Source organism: Cervus elaphus, chromosome 5, assembly GCF_910594005.1.
Source record: "Cervus elaphus chromosome 5, mCerEla1.1, whole genome shotgun sequence".
Classification (NCBI taxonomy): domain Eukaryota; kingdom Metazoa; phylum Chordata; class Mammalia; order Artiodactyla; family Cervidae; genus Cervus; species Cervus elaphus.
The window spans coordinates 81,905,227-81,916,808 of record NC_057819.1 but is presented as its reverse complement, the minus strand read 5'-3'; the positions used below and the strand labels follow the sequence as shown (position 1 = coordinate 81,916,808).

At 45.5% G+C, this 11,582-nt stretch overlaps 1 protein-coding gene across 1 annotated transcript; it reads right to left on the bottom strand.

The window, feature by feature from the left end:
- On the bottom strand, positions 1–1,008 carry LOC122693375 (olfactory receptor 4D1-like). The gene has a single exon (XM_043900874.1). It carries the CDS (start codon positions 1,000–1,002, stop codon positions 67–69), a length of 936 nt encoding a protein of 311 aa, XP_043756809.1. The 5' UTR covers positions 1,003–1,008; the 3' UTR covers positions 1–66.
- Between the last annotated feature and the right edge of the window lie 10,574 nt (positions 1,009–11,582).

Here is an 11,582-nt window from a genome sequence, read left to right as displayed (position 1 = left end):
ACTTCTCATATGGGAAAACAAAATTCAGAGAGAAGATTTGTCATTTAAAGTCAACTTTTGTTAAGTTCACTCCCTGCTGGAAATCACTAGGTGCTTCCCTAATCTTTTCATGGCTGTCTGCATCTCCTGGTTCCTCAGGGTGTAGATGATGGGATTGAGCATGGGGGTCAAGACAGTGTAGCTGATGGACACAGCCTTGTCCATGGGGAAAGAGGTGAAGGGCCGGGAGTAGATATAGATACAGGGAATGAAGATCATAGACACAACGATGATGTGGGTGGTACAGGTGGAAGCTGCCTTCCTCCTTGCCTGCACAGAGTGGGACCTCAGCATCACCAAGATGACAGTATAAGAGATCAGAAGGAGGAGGAACCAGATGAAGACCAGCATCCCACTGTTGGAGATCATAAGGAACTCCAGGAGGGAGGTGTCCATGCACGCAAGCCTCAGCATTTGTGGAACATCACAGTAGAAGTTATCCAGGATGTTGGGGCCACAAAAGGGCAATGGGAGCATCAGAACCAGCTGGACAATGGAGTGGAGAAAGCCCCCTACCCAGGCAGCCACCACCAGCCCTACACACACTCGAGTGTTCATGATGGTGACATAGTGAAGGGGCCGGGAGATGGCTATGTAGCGGTCATAGGCCATCACTGAGAGGAAGAAGACAGTCCCGCCTCCCAAGAGGTGGAAGAAGAAGATCTGGGCCATGCAGCCCTGGTAGGTGATGGTCTTCTTCTCAGCAAGGAAGTCCGCCAGCATCTTTGGGGCAGTGACTGAGGAGAAACAAAGGTCTATGACAGCCAGGTTTCTCAGCAGGAAATACATGGGTGTGTGGAGCCTGGAATCAGAGGTCACTGTCACCATGATGAGGAGGTTTCCCGTGACAGTGGTGGTGTAGACAAACAGGAACAGCAGGAACAAGAAGAGCTGGAGCTCCTGATTCTGGGAGAACCCTAGGAAGACAAATTCTGATACCCACGTGAGGTTCTCTGAATCCATGGTGTCTTCTCCATACACCTAAATGAAAAAAGGCAGAGATATAGATACATGAAATTGTTGTTTGCCCTTTTAGGGCTCAAGGGCTCAATTCAGTCATCCAAGTAAATATGATGGACATCCTCATGTACAGATCACAATATCAAGTGCTAATTTAATGACTTTGTCTCTTGAAAGTTTACTAGTTTTTGCTTAAATACACACACGTGAGATATCTTAAAACCATCCAGAGACACATGCCACCTGCCTTTCTAAGATTCAGCACAATATAGGGGTGGGAAAACTTCAGAATTCTTCAGTACCAGAGCCAAAACTCAGAGCATCCATTTCCTTGAGATTTGACTTTGAGCTAGTTTCTTATTCTGCGTTACAATTTCCATATCTGTAAGAAATATATTTTCTTTATAGAAACTGCCTAAGGGATTAAGTAAAATAACACAGAAAGTTCCTAGGACAGTATCTAAAATCGTAAATGTTAATTACTCTCCTCTGTGCAGTCTCCTACTGCACTCCAATCTCTACTACATTTTTTACTAATCACTTTTCCTTTTAAAAAATTAGTTTGTTAATACCAATAAAATATTATAATTAGCCTCCAAAAAATAAATTAAATTAAAATTAAAAATTTCCTTCAGTTCAGTTTAGTCGCTCAGTGGTGTCTGACTCTTTGAGACCCCATGAATCACAGTACTCCAGGCCTCCCTGTCCATCACCAACTCCCGGAATTTACTCAAACTTACATCCATTGAGTCAGTGATGCCATCCAGCCATCTCATCCTCTGTCATCCCCTTCTCCTCCTGCCCCCAATCCCTCCCAGCATCAGGGTCTTTTCCAATGAGTCAACTCTTTGCATGAGGTGGCCAAAGTATTGGAGTTTCATCTTCAACATCAGTCCTTCCAATGAACACTCAGGACTGATCTCCTTTAGGAGGGACTGGTTGGATCTCTTTGCAGTTCAAGGGACTGTTAAGAGTCTTCTCCAACACCACAGTTTAAAGCATCAATTTTTTGGCGCTCAGCTTTCTTCACAGTCCAACTCTCACATCCATACATGATCTTTTATGCAATTTAGAAGTTACTTTCCATTTACAGTTATTAGAAAATATTGGCTGTTGTATGAATCATTTTTCATGTAACAGTGAACACATCAGTATGTTCATGTACTTTTCATGCACCTGTGTTTCTCCTTCATAATTCAACCATAAGGTGCTAGACACATAGGTCTTGATTTCACAATTTATTTGTGCTCTGCACTGTCCATCCCTGCTCATAGTCAGTAATTATTAATAATAAGTACATGGTGTTACGGCTTGATGGGTGAAAATCTACTTGGTGTACAATGGTACTTGCATGGGACAAGCAAGGGAGCCTCTGGACACAGCTGCACACCTGGGGTATCCATTCCTTTCCATCCTCCAGAGTAGCTGGCCCCTTAGTGGGTGAAGTTCTTCAGATTATAGGTGGAGACAAGGGGCAAGGGGTGACTATTACATTAGTGAAGAAATTAAATGAATATATTGTTTAAAGGAGACATAGAACTCTTTTGAAAGATCAGCAATTTTATTTATTTTTTTCTTTTCTTTTTGATTTTATTTCTAAACTTTGTTCTCTTTTAAGCTATAACTTTTCTTTCCTGGTAGAGTCTTACTGCACGTTCATATCATATGGGAGCCACCAAAAGGTTCAGGGTAGAGAGCAATGAGCTCAGTTGTGTGATTTTGATTGACCAGGATGTTGATTAGACATCAAGTTGATTGGACAGGAAGCAAAGGTGGACGCAGGGAGCCCAGTTAGGAGGTGCATGTGGTTAAGGCAGTAGAGAAGGTGAGCGTGGCCTGAATTAGGGTGGTAGAAATAGCACTAATTGGAAGTAGGGTTGAGAGGACTTGGTGATAATTTGGACTTCCCAGGTGGTGCGAGTGGTAAAGGACCTGCCTGCCAATGCGGTAGACATGAGACGCAGGTTCGATCCATGGACTGGGAAGATCCCCTGGAGGAGGGCAGGGCAACCCTCTCCAGTATTCTTGCCTGGAGAATCCCATGGATGGAGGAGCCTGGTAGGCTATAATCCATAGGGTTGCAAAGAGCTGGACATGACTGAAGCAACTTAGCATGCATGCATGGTGATAGTTTGGATTGAGGGGAAGAGGAAGATGTCATGAATGATCCTTAGATTGCTGGACTGGGCAATTGGGTGGCGATGGTAATGCTTAGTTCCCTGAGAGAGTAACCCTGAGAGCAGAGGAGGGTTCAGAGGAAGGCGATGAGTTCAGTTCAGGACAATCAGTTCACTGAATGTGGCTTTTACAACACAATGGAAGAGTAGAAGGTTGACAAGCCAAATGGGATTCTTAGCAACTGCATTGCTGTAACATGGCATGCAAAATTCAGGAACATGTCACATTCAATCATAAATAATCTCTTCCTTTGGGAACCAAGAGAGATTAGCAGTTCAACAATTCACTAATCTAAAAGTTTAGATTTGTTGCACAATTATCCACTTCTCTCTGAAGTCACACACCTTAAGTATCAATAGAAGCCTCTTTTGTCTCTTGGAGATGCACTTTACACATGTGACTGGCCAGTCTCAAGAACTGAAGAGAATTTCAGGACCTGCTACCACTTGCATGCACTCTTGCCCCTCTGGATGAAGATCTGAAGAATGGCAATTTTAGAAGATGATATTGAATCCAGCATAGAAGAGAAAGAAAAATGTTGAAGGTAGAGAAATAGAAATATATGAGGAATTAAAGGGAGGAAGAAAATTACAAGGAAGGAAAATGGGGAAATAGAATGAGTGAAGGAAGGGTAATGGAAAGGTGGTTGGGTGGGGGAGTGAGTGGAACCAAAGGTAAAGAAGGATTCGGAGGGTGAGAGACAGAGGTGACAGGTGAGGATTAAGTGCCCTCCATACTCCCCCTGCCTCGTCTCATCCCCCACACTGACCTCCGGACCTCTCTTATCTATCACAGACCACTCCCTTCTTGTTTTTCACTTCAATTTGCTCTTACACCAGGCAGGAAAGTTATGATCAATCTAGACAGCATATTAAAAAGCAGAGACATTACTGTGCCAGCAAAGGTCCATCTAGTCAAGGCTATGGTTTTTCCATTGGTCATGTATGTATGTAAGAGTTGGACTATAAAGAAAGCTGAGCACTGAAGGATTGATGCTTTTGAACTGTGGTGTTGGAGAAGACTCTTGAGAGTCCCTTGGACTGCAAGGAGGTCCAACCAGTCCATCCTAAAGGAGATCAGTCCCGAGTGTTCATTGGAAGGACTCATGTTGAAGCTGAAACTCCAATACTTTGGCCACCTGATGCAAAGAGCTGACTCATTTGAAAAGACCCTGTTCCTGGGAAAGATTGAGGGCAGGAAGAGAAGGGGACGACAGAGGATGAGATGGACGGCATTACCGACTCAATGGACATGAGTTTGGGCAAACTCTACAAGTGGTGATGGACAGGGAGGCCTGGTGTGCTGCAGTCCATGGGGTTGCAAAGAGTCAGACACGACTGAGCGACTGAACTGAACTGGACCTTCTATATAACTGTTAGGTAGTTAGAATAGGAAACAGGAATCCAAAATGGCGGTGGTTAAAAAACAAGGAAGGGGAAAGCCCACAAAAATAGAACAAAGGAAGATCAAAGGAAGGTCAGAGGACCTGAGTGAGGCCCTCAGGTAGAACAAATGGCACTCCTGGCTAGCCCAATTTGCATAGGGCATGCCCAGGGGGAGGAAAAAACATAAAAAGAGGAGCCAAAGTGCGTTCTCTCTCTCTCTCTCTCTCTCTCTCTCTCCCCTACGTGCTGGCGTGCTCCTCCACTCTCTTCTCTTCATGTCTTTGGGTTGGCATGCCCTCACGCTTCGAGGATGGATTCTCCTGCTATTATCTAAATAAAATAGAGCTGTAACACTGATTTGTCTAAGAGCTATAACACGGTCTGTCCAAGACCCAAGAGCTGTGACTCGCCGAGGGCTTTAATGTCCGTCGCTCCAAATGTTTGTTGTGACGAGACAGAAGCGAGGAGCATACACTAGCCTGACATTTATGGTGCCATGACTCGGATTCAACCTGGCTGAAACAACCTTGGCGCGGGCCCCCGCAAGGAGGAGGCCAAGCACAGCAGGAGCCCAACTCAGCGAAAGCTCCCACGGTAGAAGTGGAACGTGAAGAAAACCCAGCGCAAGGGAATTGACAAGAGGCCCATCGTGCTGGAGACCAGGACAGTGAAAAACGAACTCAGCAGAAAGCTCACGCAGCTCAGTCTCAGATTCCAGAAGACCTCCGGTTAAGGTAGGAGGTCCTCGCTCCTGTGGCTAGAGGGACATGCCTAACAAAATCTTAATTCCTTTACAATCTCTCATTTCTTGTTTCCTTGAACCCCCTGCGAACAGACAGGCAGCAGTGGGCGCAATTGAGGGACTCTGGAGAGGCTACTCTTTGGTATGTCCCAAAGGCACTGTCTGCTGGGCCCCAGTAACTGTTACCCAAGCCAGTGGGGGTTCTTCTGTCCTTAGTCTTCTCTGTACTAATAATCAGGCCAATGAAAACTGTGAGCACAGGTCAGGTATTAGCAGATTTTCTGGCAGGCTATGAAGGGGATCCCCTGGCACGTTTTTCCCACTGCTTTTTCCTCCTGTCCTTCAGCTCTCTCCTGGCACTCAAACCTGGCCAAAACTAGTGAAGCTCAGGCTCTGATGTCTCATTGCAAAAATTAATTGAGAGACAAAGTGATAAGTAAGAGGTGGATTTGTTAGGATTCTGAGATAAGCCACTCATCAGGGTGTGGGCCATTGCCAAGGGCCATGGAATGCGGCCTGGCTAGGTTTTGCAAGTGGGGTGAATTCATATGCTAATGAGTGAGAGGATCATCCCAATCATTGGGGAAGCACCCACTCCTCCTTTTGACAGTGCCTTAGAGCTGTCCTGCCACCTCTGGGTGTGTCTGTTGGCTTATAGATTGGGGATTAAGGTTTACTTGAATTTGACTTGTCATCTTGGACCCAACTGATTTTAATTGGTTTACGTTATGCCCTTGTGCTATGTCATTCTTTCAAAGGATGTGCTCTACCCCTTCCCTCCTGTTTCATGCTCCTTTCCTCAGCCCCATCCGGGCCCACAATGTTGCCTCTACAATCTTCTGGAGGGACAACCAGAAAATAGCTGGCCCTTGGGAGGGAAATGCTGTATAATATCCAATCCCTCTAGATATTCAGGCATTCATCTTCCATGTTTCCTACAACATGTGCAACACTAGCATCTCTCAGTGAACCTGCTAGGGCAGGCAAGAGGCACACCATGCCTACTAGAAGTCCATCTGTTGGCATCCCTTCAAAGGCAATTGGGCTTCCAGGGATAACATTTGCCACTTTGGGAGTTAGCCCCACAGGCCGTTTGGGCCCAAACCCTTACCACCCTTACAAACATACCCTTGGATCAAATCTCCACTCCAATTTTATGGAACATCTGGTCTGTTGCCTCTTAACAAATTTGTTCTTAAGCCAATTACTAACTCCTACAATCAGGACCCTGTCCCCTTGTAGGCAACATTGCTCCACCCAGCCTATTATTAAAATACCTTAAAGCCCCAACAGGACCAGATAACCCACTCCTTTGTCACTACTTCTGGTATTACCTAACATGGGTCTATGACAACAAAATGTTTACCATGGGAGACACCCTAACCTGCTCTTATGAAGGACTAGGGGAAGAAATCAATAACTTACAATCCCTTAGAGCAGTAAGAGGATAAGGCTTATGACTGTTTCACTGTTTCCCAGTCTCAGGGCACAGGATTGGATTGCTTTACATCATGATATCTATTTCCATTCACAGTGGACAAACCAGCAATGAGTTAAGATTCAGTTCATTTCAATTCAGTCGCTCAGTCATGTCTGACTCTTTGTAACCCCATGAATTGCAGCACGCCAGGCCTCCCTGTCCATCACCAACTCCCGGAGTTTACTCAAACTCTTGTCCATCGAGTTGGCGATGCCATCCAGCCATCTCATCCTCTGTCGTCCCCTTCTCCGCCTGCCCCCAATCCCTTACCATCAGGGTGAGGGATCAGGGTCTTTTCCAATGAGTCAACTCTTAGCATGAGGTGGCCAAAGTATTGGAGTTTCAGCTTCAACATCAGTCCTTCCAATGAACACCCAGGACTGATCTCCTTTAGGATGGACTGGTTGGATCTCTTTGCAGTTCAAGGGACTCAAGAGTCTTCTCCAACACCACAGTTCAAAAGCATCAATTCTTCAGCACTCAGCTTTCTTCACAGTCCAACTCTCACATCCATACATGACCACTGGAAAAACCATAGCCTTGACTAGACGGACCTTTGTTGGCAAAGTAACATCTCTGCTTTGTAATATACTGTCTAGGTTGGTCATAACTTTCCTTTCAAGGAGTAAGTGTCTTTTAATTTCATGGCTGCAGTCACCATCTGCAGTGGTTTTGGAGTCCAGAAAAATAAAGTCTGACACTGTTTCCACTGTTTCCCCATCGATTTCCCATGAAGTGATGGGACCAGATGCCATGATGTTAGTTTTCTGAATATTGAGCTGTAAGTCAACTTTTTCACTCTCCTCTTTCACTTTAATCAAGAGGCTTTTAGTTCCTCTTCACTTTCTGCCATAAGGGTGGTGTCATCTGCATATCTGAGGTTATTGATATTTCTCCTGGCCATCTTGATTCCAGCTTGTGCTTCTTCCAGCCCAGAGTTTCTCATGAGGTACTCTGCATATAAGTTAAATAAGCAGGGTGACAACATACAGCCTTGGCTTACTCCTTTTCCTATTTGGAACCAGTCTGTTGTTTCATGTCCAGTTCTAACTGTTGCTTCCTGACCTGCATATAGGTTTCTCAAGAGGCAGGTCAGGTGGTCTGGTATTCCCATCTCTTTCAGAATTTTCCACAGTTTATTGTGATCCACACAGTCAAAGGCTTTGGCATAGTCAATAAAGCAGAAATAGATGTTTTTCTGGAGCTCTCTTGCTTTTTTCAATGATCCAGTGGGTGATGGCAATTTGATCTCTGGTTCCTCTGCCTTTTCTAAAACCAGCTTGAACATCGGGAAGTTCTCGGTTCACATATTGCTGAAGCCTGGCTTGGAGAATTTTGAGCAGTACTTTACTAGCGTGTGAGATGAGCGCAATTGTGCAGTAGCTTGAGCATTCTTTGGCATTGCCTTTCTTTGGGATTGGAATGAAACCTGACCTTTTCCAGTCCTGTGGCCACTGCTGAGTTTTCCAAATTTGCTGGCATATTGCATGCAGCACTTTCACAGCATCATCCTTCAGGGTTTGAAATAGCTCAACTGGAATTCCAACACCTCCACTAGTTTTGTTCGTAGTGATGCTTTCTAAGGCCCACTTGACTTCACATTCCAGGATGTCCGGCTCTAGCTGAGTGATCACACCATCGTGATTATCTGGGTTGTGAAGATCGTTCTTGTACAGTTCTTCTGTGTATTCTTGCCACCTCTTCTTAATATCTTCTGCTTCTGTTAGGTCCACACCATTTCTGTCCTTTATTGAGCCCATCTTTGCATGAAATGTTCCCTTGGTATCTCTAATTTTCTTGCAGAGATCTCTAGTCTTTCCCATTCTGTTGTTTTCCTCTATTTCTTTGCATTGATTGCTGAGGACGGCTTTCTTATCTCTCCTTGCTATTCTTTGGAATTCTGCATTCAAATGGGAATATCTTTCCTTTTCTCCTTTGCTTTTCACTTCTCTTCTTTTCACAGCCTTTTGTAAGGCCTCCTCAGACAACCATTTTGCCTTTTTGCATTTCCCTTCCAAGGGAATGGTCTTGATCCCTATCTCCTGTACAATGTCACAAACCTCTGTCCTTAGTTCATCAGGCACTCTGTCTATCAGATCTAGTCCCTTAAATCTATTTCTCACTTCCACTGTATAGTCATAAGGGATTTGATTTAGGTCATACCTGAATGGTCTAGTGGTTTTCCATACTTTCTTCAATTTAAGTCTGAATTTGGCAATAAGGAGTTCGTGATCTGAGCCACAGTCAGCTCCCGGTCTTGTTTTTGCTGACTGTATAGAGCTTCTCCATCTTTGGCTCCAAAGAATATAATCAATCTGATTTTGGTGTTGACCATCTGGTGATGGGCGCAGGAGGGCTGAGAGGAGCTACTCCACGTTCAAGGTCAGGAGGGGCGGCCGTGAGGAGATACCCCTCGTCCAAGGTAAGGAGCAGTGGCTGCACTTTGCTGGAGTTAAGATTATAACCCCTTAATCCTACCCAGCACTGGTCACGCTGGAGATCTTGGGGACACCAAACTCCAGTCCGGAGGTCTCAGGATGTCAACCTGCCTTGACCTGCCTAGGGATCTGGTCCTCAAAAGGTTGTCACACCTCAATCTGCTCGGGAATTTGATCTCTAGGAGGCTGTCACACCTCAGCCTGCCTGGGGATCTGCACCCTGGCCCAGGGACACCTGGCTCTCAGGTTTCAACGGTACTGGGTAGGATAAGCTTCAGAAAGACTCACCCCTAAGGAAATCCACCCATGAAAATTGAAGGAGGCCTATTAGTTTTCGTTTTTCTTTTCCTCCCTGACATGACTGTCTTTCAGATGGGAAATAACCAATCCACTTCCTGACAGACGCCCTTGAGATGCATCTTGATAACTGGAAGCTGTTCAATCTTCTAACTCTGAGGAGGAGTTGCTTAAAATTCTTTTGTGCCACTTCATGGCCACAATATCCACTGGGGAACAAGGAACACTTGCCTGAGGATGGGAGTTTAAATTACAATACCATCCTGCAGCTAGAATTATTCTGCAAAAGACAAGGAAAATGGACAGAGATCCCCTATGTCCAAATTTTCTTTTGACTAAGAGATATGAAGGAACAATGTCTTAAGTATGGGATTGTTGTATGCCCTAAAAGTAAGCCTACTAGGCAGATGGTGTTAGGCACAGGCAACCAAGAGAAGGAACCACCCCATAAAGGCTCACCTCCCATGCCTCCAAAGAGACTGGAGCCTCCCATAGTTGCCAAGTTGGCTGGTGCTTCTTCCTTGTATCCAAACGTGCCCCCATATCTGGGAGCACCCCCTCCACAAAAGCCAGCTCGAGTATGTCCCTTAGTTGAAACTGGAGGAGAATTCAGACCAACCCGGGTCCATAAGCCCTTCTCCCTCTTCGAACTAAGACAGATCAAACAAGACCTGGGAAGCTATACAGATGACCCAGGCAAATATATAGATACATTCCAACATATTACCTTGGCCTTTGACTTGACATGGAAGGACACCATGATCGTATTTAGTCAAACATTATCTGACCCTGAATATACTAGGGTCTTAAAGGAAGCCCGAAGGTATGCAATGGGACTTCACATGTCAAGTGATAGATACCCAGTAGGGGAAACTGCAGTCCCCTCCTCCGATCTTAATTGGAATTATAATAACCTTGAGAACATCTGGGAAAGAGAACATTTTCTAATCTGTGTGAAGGCAGGACTGAAAGCAGCCCAACAAAAAGTAATCAGCTATGCCCGGGTCTCAGCAATAACTCAGGAGCCCAGTGAGAACACCATTGCCTTTCTGGAAAGGCTAAAAGAGGCCCTCCTAAAGTTTACCAATCTGGACTTAGACTCTTACAAGGGACAGGTGATTTTAAAGGACAAATTCCTGTCCCAATGTGCATCAGATATCAGAATTAAGTTACAACAGCTAAAGCAGCAGGACCCTGCTGCCTCTTTAGGTGAGATGATCCAGACAGCCACCAATACCTTTTATAACAGAGAACAGGAGAAGGAGGCCAAGGCCCAGAAGAGGGAGAGAAGGAAAGAGACAAGGCATGCCCAGATGCTGGCCACCCTCCAGGGAAGCCCTATGGCACACCCCAATTCCTTGAAAGACAAGGCATGAGACAAATGCTTAATCTGTAAACAGGCGGGGCATTGGGTCAAAGAGTGTCCAAACCGTGACAAGTCTCCTAGAACAGCTTGCCACAAATGCCATCAACTGGGACATTGGGCAGCACTCTGCCCTCGGGACCCAAGAGCCTCAAGGTCAAGCGCCAAGCCTTCCCTCAAGATGGTTCAACAGAACTGAAGCGGCCTGCTCCAGCCAGCCCGCCTGTCACAGATAATCATCACGGGGCTGGAGCAAAGGGTGCAACTGGATGTGGCAGGTAGGTCCAAGAATTTCTTGGTTGACACAGGGGCTACCTATTCTGTCTTGATCTGCTCTGGAGACTTCTCCTCCCAAACCTGTACCATTTTGGGTGCTACAGGAAAAACAACTACTAAAAGATTCACCCAAGCACTTCTTTGTTGCTCGGATGGACAACTATTTTCCCACAAGTTTCTGGTAGTCCCTGAGTGTCCTACTCCCTTAATGGGAAGAAACATACTCACTAAACTGGGGACCACCCTTGTGATGGGAAGCTTTTCAGCCCTGAGAACTCTACAGCTCCTGGTTACTACTGAAGAACCCATTACACCTTCTCCAATAGAGAGGGACCAAAAACTATGGGAATACAAAATTAACCCCCAGGTGTGCTGCTACTGCTACTAAGTCACTTCAGTCATGTCCTACTCTGTGTGACCCCAT

Coding starts and splice junctions, on each gene's coding strand:
- LOC122693375 (XM_043900874.1), bottom strand. CDS start 1,002: ATGGATTCAGAGAACCTCACGTGGGTATCAGAATTTGTCTTCCTAGGG.